Below are 23,036 nucleotides of genomic sequence, written 5' to 3'. Positions count from 1 at the left end.
CACAGACACAAGCAGACATTTGTAAAGGCAAAGAGTTTGGGCAGAGATGTCAGTCGACGTGGAAGTACAGAGGCAAAGATGTTGTTGAAAGACAGGTGAGGTATGAGCGGCGGCAAATTGAAATTAGAAATTAGCGGAGATTGAGGCCTGGCAGATAACGAGAAGAGAGGATATACTGGAGGGCAAGTTCCCATCTCCAGAGTTCTGACAGGTTGGTGTTAGTGAGAAGTATCCAGATAACCCGGACGGTGTAACACTATGCCAAGATGTGCTGGCCATGCACCAAGGCATGTTTAGCCACAGGGTGATCCTCATTACCAACAAACACTGTCTGCCTGTGTCCATTCATGCGAATGGACAGTTTGTTGCTGGTCATTCCCACATAGAAAGCATCACAGTGTAGGCAGGTCAGTTGGTAAATGACGTGGGTGCTTTCACACGTGACTCTGGCTTTGATCGTGTACACCTTCCGGATTACAGGACTGGAGTAGGTGGTGGTGGCAGGGTGCATGGGACAGGTTTTACACCGGGGGCAGTGTAAAAGTGCCCCACTTGTGACAGGATACTTTCCGGGACTGGATCAGACTCTGAATGTGGCTCTCCAGCAGGGATACGACTTCCTCAACTTCTGCCCTGAAATGAGATCCATCCTTCATGAAACCCTCCCCACTCCACCAAGAGCGTCCACCTAACCTTCGTAACCTCTTAGTTCATCCCTATGAAATCCCCAAACCACCTTCCCTACCCTCTGGCTCCTACCCTTGTAACCACCCCCGGTGTAAAACCTGTCCCATGCACCCTCCCACCACCACCTACTCCAGTCCTGTAACCCGGAAGGTGTACACGATCAAAGACAGAGCCACGTGTGAAGGCACCCACGTGATTTACCAACTGACCTGCCTACACTGTGAAGCTTTCTATGTGGGAATGACCAGCAACAAACTGTCCATTTGCATGAATGGACACAAGCAGACAGTGTTTGTTGGTAATGAGGATCACCCTGTGGCTAAACATGCCTTGGTGCATGGCCAGCACATCTTGGCACAGTGTTACACCGTCTGGGTTATCTGGATACTTCCCACTAACACCAACCTGTCAGAACTCCGAAGATGGGAACTTGCCCTTCAGTATATCCTCTCTTCTCATTATCCGCCAGGCCTTAATCTCCGCTAATTTCTAATTTCAATTTGCTGCCGCTCATACCTCACCTGTCTTTCAACAACATCTTTGCCTCTGTACTTCCGCCTCGACTGACATCTCTGCCGAAACTCTTTGGCTTTACAAATGTCTGCTTGTGTCTGTGTAAGTGCAGATGGATATGACTGTGTGTGTGCGCGAGTGTATACCTGTCCTTTTTCCCCCTAAGGTAAGTCTTTCCGCTCCTGGGGTTGGAATGACTCCTTACCCTCTCCCTTAAAACCCACATCCTTTCATCTTTCGCTCTCCTTCCCTCTTTCCTGATGAAGCAACCGTTTGTTGCGAATGCTTGAATTTTGTGTGTATGTTTGTGTTTGTGTGTCTATCGACGTGCCAGCACTTTCGTTTGGTAAGTCAAATCATCTTTGTTTTTGGATATATTTTTCCCACGTGGAATGAGGGAAACATTCCACATGAGAAAAATATATCTAAAAACAAAGATGATTTGACTTACCAAACGAAAGTGCTGGCACATCGATAGACACACAAACGAACACAAACATACACACAAAATTCAAACTTTCGCAACCAACGGTTGCTTGATCAGGAAAGAGGGAAAGATGAAAGGATGTGGGTTTTAAGGGAGAGGGTAAGGAGTCATTCCAATCCCCGAAGCGGAAAGACTTACCTTAGGGGGAAAAAAGGACAGGTATACACTCGCACACACACACACACACACACACACACACACACACACACACACACACACACATATCCATTCGCACATATACGGACACAAGCAGACATTTGTAAAGGCAAAGTGTTTGGGCAGAGATGTCAGTCGAGGCGGAAGTACAGAGGCAAAGAAGTTGTTGAATGACAGGTGAGGTATGAGCAGTGGCAACTTGAAATTAGCGGAGGTTGAGGCCTGGTGGGTAATGGGAAGAGAGGATATATTGAAGGGTGTTCGAGAAAGTGGTTGGTGTCTGATGAAGGAACACCTGTAATCATTACCCAATCTGTTACCCCCAGAAACCATCCTTGTAACCATTGATGCCACTTCCTTATATACAAATATTCCACACGTCCAGGGCCTCGTTGCAATGGAGCACTTCCTTTCACGCCGATCACCTGCCACCCTAACTGAAACCTCTTTCCTCATTACCTTAGCCAGCTTCATCCTGACTCACAACTTCTTCACTTTCGAAGGCCAGACATACCAACAATTAAAGGGAACAGCCAAGGGTACCATGATGGTCCCCTCGTACGCCAACCTATTTATGGGTCGCTTAGAGGAAGCCTTCTTGGTTACCCAGGCCTGCCAACCCAAAGTTTGGTACAAATTTATTGACGACATCTTCATGATCTGGACTCACGGTGAAGAAGAACTCCAGAATTTCCTCTCCAACCTCAATTCCTTTGGTTCCAACAGATTCACCTGGTCCTACTCCAAATCCAGTGCTACTTCCCTTGACATTGACCTCCATCTGTACAATGGCCAGCTTCACACATCCGTCCACATCAAACCCACCAACAAGCAACAGTACCTACATTACGACAGCTGCCACCCATTCCATATCAAATGGTCCCCTCCCTACAGCCTAGGTCTTCATGGCAAACGAATCTGCTCCAGTCCTGAATCCCTGAACCATTACACCAACAACCTGAAAACAGCTTTCACATCCCGAAACTACCCTCCCGACCTGGTACAGAAGCAAATTACCAGAGCCACTTCCTCATCCCCTCAAACCCAGAATCTCCCACAGAAGAACCCCAAAAGTGCCCCACTTGTGACAGGATACTTTCCGGGACTGGATCAGACTCTGAATGTGGCTCTCCAGCAGGGATACGACTTCCTCAAATCCTGCCCTGAAATGAGATCCATCCTTCATGAGATCCTCCCCACTCCACCAAGAGTGTCATTTTGCCGTCCACCTAACCTTCGTAACCTCTTGGTTCATCCCTATGAAATCCCCAAACCACCTTCCCTACCCTCTGGCTCCTACACTTGTAACCGGCCCCAGTGTAAAACCTGTCCCATGCACCCTCCCACCACCACCTACTCCAGTCCTGTAACCCGGAAGGTGTACATGATCAAAGGCAGAGCCACATGTGAAAGCAGCCATGTGATTTAGAACTGACCTGCATACACTGTGAAGCTTTCTATGTTGGAATGACCAGCAACAAACTGTCCATTCACATGAATGGACACAGGCAGACAGTGTTTGTTGGTAATGAGGATCACCCTGTGGCTAAACATGCCTTGGTGCACGACCAGCACATTTTGGCACAGTGTTACACCGTCCGGGTTATCTGGATACTTCCCACTAACACCAACCTAACCTATCAGAACTCCAGAGATGGGAACTTGCTCTTCAATATATCCTCTCTTCCCATTACCCACCAGGCATCAACCTCCACTAATTTCAAGTTGCCGCCACTCATACCTCACCTGTCTTTCAACAACATCTTTGTCTCTGTACTTCCGCCTCGACTGACATCTCTGCCCAAACTCTTTGCCTTTACAAATGTCTGCTTGTGTCTCTGTATGTGCAGATGGATATGTGTGTGTGTGTGAGGGTATACTTGTCCTTTTTTCCTCCTAAGGTAAGTCTTTCTGCTCCTGGGATTGGAATGACTCCTTACCCTCTCCCTTAAAACCCACATCCTTTCATCTTTCCCTCTCCTTCCCTCTTTCCTGATGAAGCAACTGTGGGTTGCAAAAGCTTGAATTTTGTGTGTGTGTTTGATAGTGTGTCTATCAACATACCAACGCTTTCGTTTGGTAAGTTACATCAGCTTTTTTTTTATATGACGCAACTTACCAAACAAAAGCACTGGCATGTTGATAGACGCACAAACGAACACAAACATACACACAAAATTCAAGCTTTTGCAACCAACGGTTGCTTCATCAGGAAAGAGGGAAAGACGAAAGGATGTGGGTTTTAATGGAGAGGGTAAGGAGTCATTCCAATCCTGGGAGCGGAAAGACTTACCTTAGGGGTAAAAAAGGACAGGTATACACTCGCACACACACACATATCCATCCACACATACACAGACACAAGCAGACATTTGTAAAGGCAAAAAGTTTGGGCAGAGATGTCAGTCGAGGTGGAAGTACAGAGGCAAAGATGTTGTTGATTGACAGGTGAGGTATGAGCAGCCGCAACTTGAAATTAGCGGAGGATGATGCCTGGTGGGTAACGGGAAGAGAGGATATATTGAAGGGCAAGTTCCCATCTCCGGAGTTCTGACAGGTTGGTGTTAGTGGGAAGTATCCAGATAACCCGGATGGTGTAACACTGTGCCAAGATGCGCTGGCTGTGCACCAAGGCATGATTAGCCACAGGGTGATCCTCATTACCAGCAAACACTGTCTGCCTGTGTCCATTCATGTGAATGGACAGTTTGTTGCTGGCCATTCCCACATAGAAAGCTTCACAGTGTATGCAGGTCAGTTGGTAAATGACGTGGGTGCTTTCACACATGGCTCTGCCTTTGATCGTGTACACCTTCCGGGTTACAGGACTGGAGTAGGTGGTGGTGGGAGGGTGCATGGGACAGGTTTTACACCGGGGGCGGTTACAAGGGTAGGAGCCAGAGGGTAGGGAAGGTGATTTGGGGATTTCGTAGGGATGAACCAAGAGGTTAAAAAGGTTAGGTGGACGGCGGAAAGACACTCTTGGTGGTGTGGGAAGGATTTAATGAAGGATGGATCTCATTTCAGGGCAGGATTGAGGAAGTCGTATCCCTGCTGGAGAGCCACATTCCGAGTCTGATCCACTAACACCAACCTGTCAGAACTCTAGAGATGGGAACTTGCCCTTCAGTATATCCTCTCTTCCCGTTACACACCAGACATCAACCTCCACTAATTTCAAGTTGGCGCCGCTCATACCTCACCTGTCATTCAACAATATCTTTGCCTCTGTACTTCCGCATCGACTGACATCTCTGCCCAAACTCTTTGCCTTTACAAATGTCTGCTTGTGACTGTGTATGTGTGGATGGATATGTGTGTGTGTGTGTGTGTGTGTGTGTGTGTGTGTGTGTGTGTGTGTGTGTGCGAGTGTATATCTGTCCTTTTTTCCCCCTTAGGTAGGTCTTTCCGCTCCCAGGATTGGAATGACTCCTTACCCTCTCCCTTAAAACCCACATCCTTTCATCTTTCCCTCTTTCCTGATGAAGCAACTGTTGGTTGCGAAAGTTTGAATTTTGTGTGTATGTTTGTGTTCGTTTGTGTGTCTATCGACCTGCCAGCGCTTTCGTTTGGTAAGTCACATCATCTTTGTTTTTACATATATTTTTCCCACGTGGAATGTTTCCCTCATTCCACGTGGGAAAAATATATCTAAAAACAAAGATGACGTGACTTACCAAACGAAAGTGCGGGCACGTCGATAGACACACAAACAAACACAAACATACACACAAAATTCAAGCATTCACAACAAACGGTTGCTTCATCAGGAAAGAGGGAAGGAGAGGGAAAGATGAAAGGATGTGGGTTTTATGGGAGAGGTTAAGGAGTCATTCCAATCCCGGGAGTGGAAAGACTTACCTTTGTTTTTAGTCGAAGTTAGATATACCTAGGCACAAGTTAGCTATGACTGGAAATGCTCACAAAGTAAACCCACTCAGAATTTTCAGTAAGTTACCAGTCTTTGCTCGTACCATGGATATAATTAGTTTTAAAAATAAGTGGTACACCTGGTTAACAGATCACCCTCTTTATAATGTTAAAGAATACTTTGATTTACCAGATTATTATATTAACTTTTAAAAACTGTTACTTTTAATTGTATTATTATGTACTGCACAAACTTTGTAGAACTCATATTTAATGCTACTCATTGTACTATTGTGCATTGTATACAGTGTGTTACAAAAAGGTACGGACAAACTTTCAGGAAACATTCCTCACACACAAAGAAAGAAAATATGTTATGTGGACATGTGTCCGGAAACGCTTACTTTCCATGTTAGCGCTCATTTTATTACTTCTCTTCAAATAACATTAATAATTGAATGGAAACACACTGCAACAGAGCGTACCAGCGTGACTTCAAACACTTTGTTACAGGAAATGTTCAAAATGTCCTCCGTTAGCGAGGATACATGCATCCACCCTCCATCGCATGGAATCCCTGATGCACTGATGCAGCCCAGGAGAGTGGCGTATTGTATCACAGCAGTCCACAATACGAGCACGAAGAGTCTCTACATTTGGTATCGGGGTTGCGTAGACAGGAGCTTTCAAATGCCCCCATAAATGAAAGTCAAGAGCGTTGAGGTCAGGAGAGTGTGGAGGCCATGGAATTGGTCCGCCTCTACCAACCATCGGTCACCGAATCTGTTGTTGAGAAGCGTACGAACACTTCAACTGAAATGTGCAGGAACTCCATCGTGCAATGAGTCACATGTCAACACAAGTGGTACACCTGGTTAACAGATCACCCTCTTTATAATACTAAAGAATACTTTGATTTACCAGATTATTATATTAACTTTTAAAAACTGTTACTTTTAATTGTATTATTATGTACTGCATAAACTTTGTAGAACTAATATTTAATGCTACTCATTGTACTACTGTGCATTGTATACAGTGTGTTACAAAAAGGTACGGACAAACTTTCAGGAAACATTCCTCACACACAAAGAAAGAAAATATGTTATGTGGACATGTGTCCGGAAACGCTTACTTTCCATGTTAGCGCTCATTTTATTACTTCTCTTCAAATAACATTAATAATTGAATGGAAACACACTGCAACAGAGCGTACCAGCGTGACTTCAAACACTTTGTTACAGGAAATGTTCAAAATGTCCTCCGTTAGCGAGGATACATGCATCCACCCTCCATCGCATGGAATCCCTGATGCACTGATGCAGCCCAGGAGAGTGGCGTATTGTATCACAGCATTCCACAATACGAGCACGAAGAGTCTCTACATTTGGTATCAGGGTTGCGTAGACAGGAGCTTTCAAATGCCCCCATAAATGAAAGTCAAGAGGGTTGAGGTCAGGAGAGTGTGGAGGCCATGGAATTGGTCCGCCTCTACCAACCATCGGTCACCGAATCTGTTGTTGAGAAACGTACGAACACTTCGACTGAAATGTGCAGGAACTCCATCATGCAATGAGTCACATGTCAACACAAGCACCGAAGTCAACATTACCTTCATTCAATTGGGCCAACTGGCAGTGAATCAAGAAAGTACAGTACATACTGACGAAACTAAAATGAGCTCTAACATGGAAATTAAGCGTTTACAGACACATGTCCACATAACATCTTTTCTTTATTTGTGTGTGAAGAATGTTTCCTGAAAGTTTGGCCGTACTTTTTTGTAACACCCTGTATACTTTATTTTGTATCAAATTGATGAAACCCATATCATTGTGAAACGATTTATGGTGAATAATGATTCTTGATTGTTGACTCACATCTTTTTATACATTTCTGACCAGTAACATCTTTATAAGCAAGATTTTAATAAAAGCTTGCAGGTCATTCAAACAGCCAAACTCAACCTCACCAGTTCCTCACCAGTTTTCAGAGTATTATGTAGTTTATGAAATAACAGTTTGTTCTTATGCTAATTTTTATAAGACCATCTGAGTGCCAGCCTGCAGCCCACAGCCAGAACTCATAGAAGCAATATCTATCTAGATCCGTTCAGGGAAGTTTGCCACAGTCCAGAAGATACCAGGTCATAAAATGTACTGCACTTGATTCAGATTACATGTCCTGCCATTTGTAGCTTAAAAACTCAGTGCCATTACATTCTACATGTTTCTTATTGTGAATCTGTGCGTGATGTAGTTTGCTGTGATAAGCTGTCAGGACTGTGATGATTAATTGCCACCATATACAGTTTTAACTAAACAGAACATATGATTACTGTGCAATCTTATTTAACTGTAGTGTTTTCTCCTCAACCTGAAAAACAGTGTGTTACTCTGTCACCAGACATAGTGAATAATATTGTGACTTATACTGATTGTCCTTTCTGCCACATTAAACAATTGCTAATTATTTCATTGAGGGTAGATCTACTGCACTAAAACTGGATAGAAAGATCATTAACTATGGGAAGTAAGTAATTTTCCTTTAGCTTTTAACAAAAATTTGTGAGACTGGTACTGGCCACAAACAGTAACTTTCAACCATACCAAAAGTGGTACTAAAAGTGGCTCAAATTTAGCTCTATATACTATGTGAACTACATTATTAGAATTATTTCAACTGCTTTTCAGCTAGCTTCAGCAACTGAGAGAAGAGGCACCAATTAGCAGGGCCAACTAAGCAGGTAAAGTGAATCAGTTACACCAGGAGGCACATTTGGCTTATCAAATGTCATGGGTGCAGTAAGCATTGCCGCTGATAAAGGAGATCTGACACAGTCCTGGTCAGCACAGAAGCAGCACTAAATTCAAGACCACCTACACAAGGGGGAGAGGAAACTGAGCTACTGAAGCCTGCACATTTCCTTGCAGCTGAGTAGCTCACACCACTACCCACAGCTCAAGAACTATAAACTAGAAAGTACTTTTCCTAGGAATTTCAGTGATAACGGAAGGTGGTAGAATGCTTCTGCAACAAGTGGTAGAAAGAGTACCTAATCCTCCTCAGAAACTTCTGTGAAGCATATCACCGAATGAAAGGTTCAGAAAGACTTCAGCTGGATGATGTTGTTCTTCTAAAGGAGGATGTTCCAGAGGAGAAAGTTGGTTAAAACCTAAAATGGATAGCAATTAAATTTTTAGAGTAAATCCAAGTTCACATCTGAAGCACAGACTAATGGAAGATGAAGGACCATTCTTCTCACAGCAGACAGGAAACTCAAATGCACTGAGGCAAAAATTGAAGCTGCATGTAAGATTGTTTCCAGGGCAAGACTCAATATCAAGAGTACACATAAACTTCTAATTAGATCTTTCTGCTGACCATGAGAATTACCCCTAGATGTAAACAAAAACTTTAGAGAAAACTTCTGCATCTACATCTATACTCTGCAAACCACTATGCGGTGCATGGCAGAAGGTATGTCCAATTGTACCAGTTATTAGGTTTTCTTCCTGTTCCATTAATGTATGGAGCACAAAAAGAATGATAGTTTGAATGCCTCTGTGTGTGCTGTAATTATTCTAACCTTATCCTCACAATCCCTATGTGAGCAATATGTAGGGTGTTGCAGTATATTCCTAGAGTAATCATTTAAAGCCAATTCTTCAAGCTCTATTAGTAGGCTTTCTCGGGATAGTTTATGTCTGTATTCAAGAGTCTTCCAGTTCAGTTCCTTCAGTATCTCTGTGACAATCTCCCATGGATTAAACAAATCTGTGGCCGTTTGTGCTGCCCTTCTCTTTACACGCTCAACATCACCTTACAGGTGTTAGTGTCAGTGGCTTTGAGAGGTGCTGAAATTGCTTAAACTGAACAAATCCCCAGGGCCTGATGGAATCTCTGTTACATTTTACACAGAAAGTGCAGCTGACTTAGCCCCTCTTTTAACTTTAATATACTGAAGACCACTTGAACTATATACCATGCACAGTAACTGGAAAAAAGTGCATGCCAAACCTTACTAAATGAAAGGTAGCAGAAGTGAATCACAAAACTACTGTCCAATATTTTTCATATACATCTGTTGTAGAATATTGGTACATATTTTGAGCTCAAATGAAATGGGGTATCTCAAAGAGAATCACCTCCTCCATGCTAACAAACACGGATTCTCAAAACATCAGTAACATGAACCCCAACCCATACTTCTATCACATGGCATCCTGAAAGCCACGAATCAAGGCAGGACAGTAGGTACAATATTTCTAAACTTTCTGAAAGTCTGTTTGAGGTATCAAACAACATATGTAGTGAGTGAACTGAGTATTTCTTGGTAGGGATGAAACAACATGTTATCTTGTTGCAGAGTTATCCACAGACATAGAGGTGACTTCAGGCACGCACCTGAGAAGGTAGTTGAAACCCTAGGTGATAATGTTATATATCAATAACCTGACCGATAATATTAATAGTAATAACCACTCAGATCTTTAAATCTGAAAGTGGTGCAAAGACTGGCACTTCCCTAAACTCAGATTGGTAGTATCCTATGAGTACAATATCAGTGAGTCCCAATTGGAATCAGACAACTCATGTAAATACCTATGTGCTTGTAGGGGATATGATCACATAGGCTCAATAAAAGGTAAAACAGATGACACGACTAATAACATATAATATTTGATGCATAGAGAGAAGAGTAGTGCAGGTGATCATAGGTTTGTTTGACTCACAAGAAAATGTCACAGAAATAGTTAAAATCCTGTACTGACAAACACCTGGAGATAAATGCCAATTATCCCAAAAAACCCTACTTATAAAATTGGGAGACCAGTTGTAAGTAAAGAATTTAGGAATAAACTACTGCCCTCTATGTATTGCTTGTGTAGAGACTGAGAAGACAATATTACACCGATAACAGCTTTCTTTTTTTCCTTTATTGTCAGTTCATCCTCCTCATCCCATTTGGGCGGGTGATAGGTTGTTAGTTATAAAATATTACTCACTTCACCAAGAGCATTTTTAAAAGTACAACAAGATGGGATGACATGTTATAAAGAAACGTTACACACAGTTTTCAAAACAATCAATAGGATGAATTTTGTTGGTGTCCATGTAAAAACACATTACGACTATTTTCTTTTTAAATTAAAAATCAAAAGTGAGATAGCTAAAAAACTAAAATATACACAATTCAAAAATACATTGCAGAATGGTGAAATTCTTCAAAGATAAAGCACTGCACTTTCACTTAGAATCTCTGGGCCCTGCACTGGGAAAGAAGGATTTGAGACAAGAGATTATGTCCCATAGGGTTGAGGGGCGTGTGTAAAAAAGATAGGAGTTGATAGGTAGAAAACTATAGAGATGAAAGCAGGAGTTGGGGTGCACGGTATCAAGTATTGATACCTCTCCGTGGGTGTCATAGCAACGGAATTCAAATTTTCGTGTGATACTGACAGCGACACACGGAATCTGGCGTACCCAATAGTGAGCACCTGCTGAGTCACACCTCCACCATCTCTGGACTACGAGGCACCCTCTGCCACTGCAACATAAGAATGCCGGCAGCAGCGATTCAGCTCACTTGCTCTCAGAGCCATTTTGCTACACGTTACTACATAAATGCCGCTAGTCATGGCTCCGTCATTTGGGCTTACTACAGAGACCCTCATTCTTGTTGACATTGATAACTGGACTCTGATTTTTGCTGCATTATTTGTAATGAGTCTTAGTATGCTTTAAGAAATACAAGCTAAGTGAATCTTCTGTTTACTGTGATATTTTGTGTGATTATTGTTTCTGATCCTGTCACGTTTTCCTGTGACAACAGTTCCCACACCACTGTGTAGCCCACCTCTCCTTAACATTGTTTATGAACTCATACACAACAGGGTGGGTAGCAGGAAGACAGGAGGTGGGAAGAGGAGCCTTGATGAGGTGTGGGACAGGTGGGGAAGAATTAAAGTTGGTGGGAGGGATAAATGTCAGGGTGAATGTCATTGTATGGGAGACAGAGAGTTGGTTGAAGTTGCATAGAGATAGGATATTGAGTACATGTAGGTTTAGGGATGGTGGGATGGATTTGTAAAAGCACGGTAGCATACAAGGGATGGTGATCAGAGGGGAGACAGTGAGGCTATTGGAATCAAGATTGTGGATAGCAAAGGGGACTTGGAGGTGTTCAGTGTGAGCAAGGAGGGGTGAGAATTTGATGAGCGATAGAGGATCCAGGTGGGGTAAGGCAAATGGATGGAGTGAGCAATGGCATTCGAGGGTTCGGAGAAATGTAGAGAACTTTGGTGGGGCTGATACCTGCGCAACATTTGTATAACAGAGGATGGGTCCTATTGGGATTTTGGAGGTGTGGAGAATAGTAGAGGGGTGTTTGAACAGTTAGTAGTTTTATTCTATTCTGAGCTTTCTGTTGCGTGGTTCATAGGTGAGGATTCCATGTCAGTTGCCACTCAAGAGTTAGTGCAAAATATTAAAGTGTATTAGTTACGTGGACAGGATGGTCGTAAATAGTAAGGTGGCTGTCATATAGATGGAAAGTTCGGCAGTGGTTCGTCTTGCAATTATTGCCTAGGTTTTGGAGGGGTTGACCTTGAGAAGTCATGGTTCCACCAGGAGGGAAACTGACTGAGATGAGTTTGGAGGGATCATAGAGATTTCTGCAGTGTAGGGTGGAGTACGAGGAACCTAATTACAGCTCACACGGGGACATTTATACATTCATGCTTCTCGAGCACCGATCGAGGTGGCGCAGTGGTTAGCACACTGGACTCGCACTCGGGAGGACGACAGTTCAAACACGCGTCCGGCCATCATGATTTAGGTTTTCCGTGATTTCCCTAAAGCGCTTGAGGCATATGCCGGGATGGTTCCTTTGAAAAGGGCACGGCTGACTTCCATCTGTACCTTACCTAATCCGATGGGACCAATGACCTCGCTGTTTTGTTCCCTCTCCCAAATCAACAATCCAACCAACCATCTTCTCGCGCTCCGTAAGCGAATGGAAAAGATAAATACCCTAACAGTTCGTAAGTACACTCTGGCATGAATTTCACTATGTTGATCTAAATGTAATCATGCTACAGTTTTTGGTGTTTTATAAATGCAACCAGACCGTCAACACCTTGGTCGGGTCGAGACGAAAAACAGTAGAAATTGACTACCAAATCCCTCGAGATACGACGTACTGTCGATACACGGTCGAACTATCGACTAGCCAGCTAGGATAAAATTTTGCTATCGATACATTGTGTGTATATGGTGTAACTATCGACGTAATAGGTAACCTGTCCTACACGAAGAACTCAAGAAGTCGGCTGGCTGGGGTAGCTTATTAACTCTAAAAGGTTATTAAGAATAATGGCCTCAGACACGGGTGGTGTAAAGCCAATGCCCATTGCGGGCCGTATGGTCCGCGAAAGAGAGAGACTAGTGGGTATGACAAATGAGGAAAGAGCATGGAGAAAACAATGGTTGCAAGATCAAATACTGTCTCCTAACGAACCCAGGCGTGTACCCGAATTGGAACGAGAGTTAATGAATCCTATTCGAAGGGCGTACAGAAAGCCATTGGACGTTATATTTAATGCTCTTAAGCCTACTATTGTGAGTGTTAATAGTGTAGTTGTGATAACCTCATTTAGAATGTTCCCAAAACATTGTATTGTTTGTTTATTTGTAGGGAGAGCGCCGAGCGCAGATTGCACGGTACGTCACCGGAAAAGTCTTTATATCGTTGTTCGCCATATATGCAACGACGTACTACTTCAAATACAATGCAAACGTAAGTTTTCTAGCTGCTATACCCATTACACTTTGCTCGTTAAATGGTTTGGTAACTGATGTTAATCAATTGACATGGCATTGCTCAGCGTTTGTAATTTTTGTTTGCTCAATATAGTTACATTTGCATGCCATCTGGTTTTAGAAGAGGAGAGAGAATGAAAGAGGGGAGTGCACAGTGTAACACTGATTTGCTATTCTGAACAGAACTTGTAAATTGCTTCTCAGTTTAATCTCTGAATTATTATGTACTCAGCAGCCATGTATTGATATGTGAATGTTCTGCTCCACTAAACAAGGAAAAGTTATCTTCTTTATACGTTGTGTAACCTTAAATGCACAGAAAATTAATTTATACTGAAGTTAAAAGATAAAACTGTCATTGACTCAAAGGTTTGTTTGATAGCTGCAATGCTTTCTTAACCATAGCCCTATCAGAGGTGACATGTCGTCGTCGTACTCAGACTTTTGAACAGACTTATTTAAGTCAGTTATAAGGGGACCTACACTTCCATGTGGATTCTGAACCACAATTCAGTTTGAGATTTTTCGTATTAACAAGCATTTCCAGAGGTGAAATTCTAACACTTGGCAGTAATGGGACCTTGGGCCACTTACTTAAGAAAACAAAAAGTTATGGCATTCATTACATCCCTTTTACATGGATTATTACCTCCACAATAGAATTCAGAGGTTGACTTCATGCTCAATAAATAAAATGTGCAAGTGTATGTGGAAAAAGTGCCCTTGAGATGCAATGTTGGATGAACTTCAGTTCGTGGCTTCCATCATCTTCCAAAGTCATTAAAGGACTTAAAAATTTAAAATGTGTTCATTTGACCCAGATGTCTTATGAAAGTCCCAGACTCATCCATATCAGACACTGAACAAACCTACAGCTGAATCATTACAAACAATTTGTCTTGGTAATCTTTTTTTTCCCCCTGTTTTGCTGTGCACTTCAGTTCTGTGGAGGAATCATCGTCTTGGTGTGTCCCCTGCAAAAGTATTTCCTTTCTTCACAGTAAATGTGAATAAACTTAATTTTTTTCAAAGAGTGTTCATATTTGAAGATTGGCTCAATTTGGTTAAAATTCTAGAGATCCTATATTTCCTTGTTAAGAAGGTTTGCACAGTCATGACCAGTATGTGGCACACATTTTCAGCACAATTTTTGCAATTTTTCCTCGTGTTGTAACCTAAGTATATGTCTGTCTGTATTATTTTTACTGAAATACACACATGAGGTAACCCCCAGTCTTTCACAGTAGCATGTGCAAGTAAGAGCTTCTCGGTTTGTATTGCCTAGAATCAAAGTGATGGCAACTGGTACTGGTGCAGTGTGTCTCCTTTCTACAGGTGAAGTGCCAGAGCTCAGACCTCTCCAGAGGTAGGTTGTGGGTGTGTTAAGGCTAATCCAACAGTGTGAAGAAGCTGTATTGAACACGCCATGTGAATTACAGACAACAGGTCATATTATTGTGACAGAATATTACCTGAAGAAAGGACACAAAGTATAATGTGGAAATCCTTGCCAATGCATTGTTGAATTGGGATTTGATAAGAGGCAGCAGAGATTTGTTTACAGTGTCAACCCAGCTTGTGTTGTCCAATGAATCACCACATCACAATGGATAAACTGGTATCCAAACTGTGAAAAGTTTCAATGGGATAAACATACTAGAACAGATTATTGCTCAGAGCTTGTTTCATATGAGAATATATTTAAGAAGGAAAGGGTATTGTGAATGCTGGCAGCATAATATAATTGGATCAAGAGTGCTTTACATCTGGAACTTGTTCCAATTTGTGAAACATCAATGAAATGAAAACGTATCAACATTGCAAGAAGTAATTATATTGCTTTAAATAATGTTTTTTCTGGATGCAGTTTATCATAGTGGATCACTGTACCCTGACTTCTGGTGTCATGATTCATTGACTGTTTAAAGGTAACAACTCGCTCAATTATTCAGGTGCCGATTTGTTAATCAGGGCATATACATTGCTTAAGCCATAGAGAAAGGGAGAGAGAAAACAGATGTAAAACATGTAATAAATTATTTTGTATCAGACTGGAGCAAGAGTTAAAAATACAGATAGCTGCCTTTTGTAGTAAAAGTGTTGGGGTGGAGGGGTCAGCTCTGGTGGTGAACTTTTGGAGTGTATCGTTGTCCTCAGAGGTGAGGCTCAAAAGTTGGTACTTGCCTCCATAATTTTTTCATAGTTGTCACAGCATTTAACATACCAAGAACAAAAGGATTTCATCCTCACAGTGTTATGCTTTTATAAATCATTTCCACTACAGTCTATCTGCACTATTCTCATCCCTTTCTGTTTCTATTTTCTTCCTTCTATCTCACCTGTTAATCTTGTGCTGTTATATCTTGTTCCATGTCAGACAGGCCTACCTCGTCTCTACATTGATTCCTTTTGAATTGCTGCTACACATTTCTGTTACATACCATTATGTTTGACAAGTATGTAATGAGGAAATTGCTGAAAACAATGTTATTAGGATAGACGTTTCTTAAATTTATAATATTCATTAGCATATTATTATTATTATTATTATTAGTAGTAGTAGTAGTAGTAGTAGTAGTATATGGCTCTTGTAGTATACAAATTTTAATGTTGATTCTCTAAGGACATGTGATTCGATGTAAGAGATGCCCTGAAGGTTCTAATCATGCCACATAAAATTATCTTGGTGCTGAGACACTGGACCCACATTTGAGGGAATGACTGTTCAAATCTCCATCAGATCATTTAGGTTTTCTGTGGTTTCCGTTAAATTCTTAGAGACAGATTTTTGCCTTTGGAAAGTGCAAGTCTAATTTCCTGGGTAAGTTCTAGTGTGGGAATCCAGTTCTCAGCTTTGAGCCACATCATCATGTGTAATATCATGAGTTTACACTGCAAAGAATATAAGTGGTCTACATCTATACTCTGCAAACCACTGTGAGGTGCATGGCAGAAGGTACATGCCATTCTGCCAGTTATTGCGGTTTCTTCCTGTTCTATTAACATATGGTGCTTGGGGAGAATGATTGTTTGAATGCCTCTGTGCGTGCAGTAATTATTCTAATCCTATCCTCACAATCCCTGTGTGAGCGACATGTAGCAGGTTGTAGTACACCCCTAGAGTAATCATTTAAAGACGGTTCTTGGAACTTTGTTAATAGAATTTCTTGGGATAGTTTCCATGTGTCTTCAAGAGTCTGCCATTTCAGTTCCTTCAGTATCTCTGACACCCTCCCATGGATTAAACAAACCTGTGACCATTTTTGCTGCCCTTCTCTTTATGCATTCAATGTCCCGGTACAAGGATTAAATTGGGGCAATTCTCCTGTGTTTTCCTTTGTAAAGGAACATTTGAAAACTGAGTACAGCGTTTGCTTTACTACTCTTAATTTTGGTTCCTATCTCATTGACTAGGGAATGGACATTAACTTTGCTGCCACTAACAGCCTTTACATACAAACAGAATTTCTTTGGATTTTGTGAAATGTCATTTGACAATATTCTTATTGCAGTAGTCATTGAAGGCATCACACATTGCTCTCTTGACAGCCAAGCGCGTTTCATTCACCACCTCTCTGTCTGCAACCCTTCGCCTTGTTTTACACCTATTATGCAGTAATCTATTTCTTTAGACCAGAATGAGATTCTCACTCTGCAGCGGAGTGTGCGCTGATACGAAACTTCCTGGCAGATTAAAACTGTGTGCCGGACCGAGACTCAAACTCGGGGCCTTTGCCTTTCACGGGCAAGTGCTCTACCGACTTCACAGAAGCTTGGAAGGTAGGAGACGAGGTACTGGCGGAATTAAAGCTGTGAGGATGGGGCGTGAGTTGTGCTTGGATAGCTCAGTCGGTAGAGCACTTGCTTGGATAGCTCAGTCGGTAGAGCACTTGCTTGGATAGCTCAGTCGGTAGAGCACTTGCTTGGATAGCTCAGTCGGTAGAGCACTTGCTTGGATAGCCCAGTCGGTAGAGCACTTGCTTGGATAGCCCAGTCGGTAGAGCACTTGCTTGGATAGCCCAGTCGGTAGAGCACTTGCTTGGATAGCCCAGTCGGTAGAGCACTTGCTTGGATAGCCCAGTCGGTAGAGCACTTGCTTGGATAGCCCAGTCGGTAGAGCACTTGCTTGGATAGCCCAGTCGGTAGAGCACTTGCTTGGATAGCCCAGTCGGTAGAGCACTTGCTTGGATAGCCCAGTCGGTAGAGCACTTGCTTGGATAGCCCAGTCGGTAGAGCACTTGCTTGGATAGCCCAGTCGGTAGAGCACTTGCTTGGATAGCCCAGTCGGTAGAGCACTTGCTTGGATAGCCCAGTCGGTGGAGCACTTGCCTGGATAGCGCAGTCGGTGGAGCACTTGCCTGGATAGCGCAGTCGGTGGAGCACTTGCCTGGATAGCCCATTCGGTGGAGCACTTTCCTGGATAGCCCATTCGGTGGAGCACTTTCCTGGATAGCCCATTCGGTGGAGCACTTTCCTGGATAGCCCATTCGGTGGAGCACTTTCCTGGATAGCCCAGTCGGTGGAGCACTTTCCTGGATAGCCCAGTCGGTGGAGCACTTGCCTGGATAGCTCAGTCGGTAGAGCACTTGCCCATGAAAGGCAAAGGTCCCGAGTTCGAGTCTCGGTCCAGCACACAGTTTTAATTTGCCAGGAAGTTATTTCTTTAGACATTTCTTTACGGTGACTGTATACCATGGATGTTCCCTCCCATTATGAACTATTTTACTGGTTACATAACTATCCAGTGCGTGGGCAACCATTCTTTTAAACTTGAGCCAGAGTGCCTGTACATGCTGCTGACCTGTGCTAGAAGTCAAGGTCATTGAGATAAGACATTCTGATTTTTTGTCTAGTTTACTGAACATATATATCTTTCTGCTTGTTTTAGTTGTACTTTGGTAATCATTGTTGCCACAACTGTGTCATGGTCACTGATAGCAGTTTTGATGTGGACATTCTCAAAGAGTACAGGTCTATTTGTTTCCATTAGATCCAGTATATTTTCATCATGATTGGGGTTCTTAACCACCTATTCTAGGTAGTTTTCAGAAAAGGTATTTAGTAAAGTTTCACATGGTGTCTTATCACACCTATCACTAGCAAAATTTTAATTTCCCCTATTAATTTTTGGGTGATGAAAGTCTCCATCAGTGATTACAGTGTGATTGGGAAACTTGTGTACAAGTGAACTGAGGTTTTCTCTGTTATGGGTTACATCAGGAAATGAGTCTGGTGGGAGGTAAAGGATCCAATTACAATTTTATTGCCCACCCCTGATACTGAGTCTTTCCCAATCAATCTCATATGCAGCTTCAATTTCTCTCTCAGTGGATTTGAGTTTTTTATGTACTGTGACAACCACGTACATTTCCAATTTGGCTGTCCTTTTGATGTACACTTAAATTTTCCCCAAAAATGTCACTGCTAGCAGTTTCAGGTTTCAAATAGCTTTCTGTACCTAGTATTATTTGAGCTTCACTGCTTTTCTTGAGTGCTTCAGACTCTGGGACCTGTTTCTAAATGTAGTCTGTGGTTGTCTTAGAAACTGGTATAAACTATTCTGTTTATTTTGAATTTGTTGCAATTTCCGAGAGTGGGGGTCAGGCAGAAATCTAAGAGCACAGCTTATGTTGCTACGAGTGAAATGATCAGCAGTCTTATTTAAAATTTTTGTTTTCACAAATATTTGACTCTTTTTATGTGGCATGATTACTTATAGAATTTTATTTCATTCCTAGACCCTCACTGCTCTGTTTACTTTAGATGTACAGCTCAATTCAAATTTTCAGTTCCACGTTCCATTTTTATTTTTTTACTTTTTTTACAGTGTAGTGCAATTTCTTATGGGATTTAATTTCTTTCATGTTGCTCTTTGTACTTGAGCTATATAGCTTAATTCTAGTTGTTGTTTCTGTATTTCATTATTTTTGTGATTTTTAGCTATGTTTGTTTCCTGTTTGTTGTTTCATATATTTTACTGATACTGTGATTCTGAGGGTCTTATGGTAACTTACCAGCCAGCAGCCCATTTTCCGGTGGTTGTCCCATTAGTTTATATTTATTATTAAGAATTTCTGCAATTCTATAATTTTTGATTACTTTTTCTCATGAGAACTTTTACGAGTGTTGGTCGCCATTGTGAAATCTTGTGTGTGTTGCATCTTTGGATCCAGTATAACGTCATTGGTCAAAGCTGAGTGATGGAATTGTAGAGCAGAATTTCCTTCCTCAGTCTGAATGTTGGCTCCGTTAATAATAAACTCATTGCCAGTCAGACATTACACCCTAATCTTCCTTAAAGATTAAAATTCTTGGGCAACAGACATCTATGATGTGTTTTCCTTCAACAGTTCCATTAATTGTAGCTTGCTCATCAGTAGATGTTCAGATGAAGTGTAGGTGAAAGTACCTGTTGGATTTTTTTTATATTTATTATATTTTGGTTCTCATAATTTATGTGAAGAATGTGGTTCAATTTCTCCCAGTGTACTTCATGACAAAAGAGTTCACGAGTGAACAGACGGTTGTTAGTGTCCAACAGGCACAATATTTCGGCAAGTGACCACATTGCATCATCTGGTGCGAACGAGATGATGGCGCCTGATGATGGCAATGTGGTCACTTGCCGAAACATTGTGCTCGTTGGATACCCAACTGTTCACCTGGGAACACTTCTGTTATGTGAAGAATCTTTGGTACAATTTGCAAGGTGCTCTACTTTAGTCACTAATAATTTCCTTTTGATTGGCAGTCAGTATCGCATAGTATTACTTAATTGTCATCATTCATAAATCTGGATACAGTGTGATTCCTGGTCTGTTTCAGGATTGGACAAGGAAAGGTGGCTGGAGAGTACTTGTCAGCCGCAAGCGCGTCGTTCCCGGAGACCCAGAATATCCTAAGTTGTCTGATAGACAAGTGCCTGCAGACTACGCCTCCAGGGGCTTCAAAAACTCACCTATATAATCAGTATCTTCAATGTAGAAAACTTCACTGTACAGTAATATTATGCTATTGTAAAATAAAATGGAGTTTGTTAGTTTTGATCTCTAGAATTTTTGTACTTCCAGAAGTTTCTCACATTTACCGTATTTACTCGAATCTAAGCCGCACTTTTTTCTGATTTTTTGTAATCCAAAAAAACCGCCTGCGGCTTAGAATCGAGTGCAAAGTAAGCAGAAGTTCTGAAAAATGTTGGTAGGTGCTGCCACAACTAATTTCTGCCGCCAACTCTATGTTCTGAATTTTTTCCTTCCTGTGAGAAGAGATGGTTGCTAATAGGAACCTTTATGAACTGTGAATCACATGCAGTTTTCTCTTCACCACAAGAATAATACGAATATAAACATTTTGCCATGTATTGTTTCGTGTTTGCTGCTACCGCATTTAAATCCTGTCTGCCTAATAAACTACGAAACTAGAGTGAGACAACAGCAATTGCGGAAGAATATACATATCATGTCGTGTTTATATTTGTATTATTCTTATGCCTAATAGTGATAGTCAGAAATGAAGCACAGCAATTGACTAGATTTTTAAATCTAAGAGGACTCTAATTTCTGTGCAGAATGATATGTACTAAAGAGGCGTCTGCAAAGATTTTCAAACGGAGAAAAATTTCCGCTGAACTCTCGTTCAGAACTTCTATCATACGCAGTATATTATTTGGTTCTTGTTGATCATTAGCAAAGAAAGCAGCAGTGTAAGTAACAACAAATAGCAGTCTCTTGCCATTGTTACGCTAATGAGACGATTCTTCTCTCTCTTTTTTAATTGTAAGCGGCCATGCCGCGAGCAGTGACAGGCCATAAACACTCACTATCAGAATGCGACAAACAGTGCATGACACAGTACAGTAATGCACTTTCAGCTTAGAGTGACATAAACCCCTATAAAAAGAGAAAGGCGCTTATCAGATCGAAGAAAAATAAGCAATCGATTCAAACAACCAGACGAAGCACGTGAAAAAGGAAGGGTACCCGTATAAATACTGACGGAGCACCTGACGCATAGCAATGGCTGCCTGGTAAAACTTAACTGCTAAGCTTACGACTCGAACCAAACTACTGTAGCTGTATCGTCATTCATTCGACCTAAACTGTGTCTCATCTTACAATGGACCAACTTTGTTTCAATTTGGAGGTGCGGCCTAAAACTTTTCTCTCCCCTTGAATTTCGAGTCAATACGGTAAGTTATTAAAACATGAACTGTATGAGATGAGTATTGCAACCACTTTGATGGTTGGCAGAAATGTGACATAATTGTCAGAATGTCTCGTATACATGCCATAGTTGTTTAGTAGTACTGTAAGTGACACTGGCATGAGGTTGCAATATTAACAGTGCCATATACAGATAACGATGTCTAATATTGACTATTGTGATATTGCAACAATGGAAACTCCAGGTAGGAAGATCAACAATATAGGGAAAGACAGATTGATACGTACCGTAAATAACATGTTAAGTTGCAGACAGACATAATTAAAAGACACTTATGTAAAGCTTTTGGTCACAGCCTTTATCAGGATAAGAGAAACGCGTACCATTCATATACACAAGCAAGCATACCTCATACACAAGACTGCCAACTCCAGTGTCTCTGGAGATGAGGTGTTCTTGCTTGCGTGTCTGAATGATGTGTGTTTCACTTTTGCTGATGAAGGCTGTGGCTGAAAGCCTTATATAAGTGTCTTTTAATTATGCCTGCCTGCAACTTAACATATTGTCATATTTACATGCTTGTCAGAAAGAACAAACACGATCGGTCTGAGGAGCGTGCATGGTTAGCTGAAGTGGTTAAAGTGACTGCTCTCAGTATGTGGGAAATCTGGACCTGAGTCCTGATCAGCACAAATTTTCGTGTATCACTTTTGGGTACCTAATACAGCTCATGTCAAGGAATTTGCAGTCGGTGAATAAATTTGGAAGTATTGTGAGATTTACTGCATTCTTGTGGTGATTGTATCATAAAAATCTGTGTAAGAAGAAGAAGAAGAAGAAGAAGAAGGTGAAGTGAGGTGGTGAATCTGTAATGAACTGGTTGTTCAGTATTTCATCTTTTGCACTGCTAATTGAAAATTGCATTCTATATCTGGAAAGGGAGTGCAATATTTATTGTGCACATTGCAATGTTTGTGGTAGACTACAAGTGGAACCATAGCAGGGAGAAGAAGAATGTTCTTTCTAGCTTAGTGTTTACATAGGAAGCATTGGACAGGTGGCATTCACACTCACACACACTACAAACAGCATTGGTGGATGATGGCACTGTGCTGATTCTGATTTTGTTGGATGGCAATAGCTAAAATTTTCTTAACTTGTTTTGGGACTTCTAATGTCGTGAGAAAAATGGTTAAATGAAAACCGGAGCAAGATATTAGTGGTGGCACATTATTGGGTATATACTTTACCTATGTTATGTGTTATTGTGAGACCTTTTTTTGTAAATGACACACACACACACACACACACACACACACACACACACTCACACTCT

General features: G+C 41.7%; 1 protein-coding gene and 1 non-coding gene across 2 annotated transcripts; both read left to right on the top strand.

The window, feature by feature from the left end:
• The first annotated feature begins 12,989 nt into the window (after nucleotides 1-12,989).
• On the top strand, nucleotides 12,990-20,583 carry LOC124545011. The gene is made up of 3 exons (XM_047123787.1): nucleotides 12,990-13,336; nucleotides 13,413-13,514; nucleotides 20,363-20,583. The coding sequence occupies exons 1-3, from the start codon at nucleotides 13,091-13,093 to the stop codon at nucleotides 20,501-20,503; spliced, it is 489 nt and encodes a 162-aa protein (XP_046979743.1). The 5' UTR covers nucleotides 12,990-13,090; the 3' UTR covers nucleotides 20,504-20,583.
• Trnas-uga lies at nucleotides 18,097-18,171 on the top strand. The gene has a single exon. It is a non-coding gene; the product is annotated as a tRNA-Ser (tRNA).
• Nucleotides 20,584-23,036: the final 2,453 nt, after the last annotated feature.

Source organism: Schistocerca americana, chromosome 8 (genome assembly GCF_021461395.2).
Source record: "Schistocerca americana isolate TAMUIC-IGC-003095 chromosome 8, iqSchAmer2.1, whole genome shotgun sequence".
NCBI lineage: Eukaryota > Metazoa > Arthropoda > Insecta > Orthoptera > Acrididae > Schistocerca > Schistocerca americana.
The sequence above is the reverse complement of the archived record's forward strand: the minus strand, read 5'-3'. Positions and strand labels throughout refer to the sequence as shown.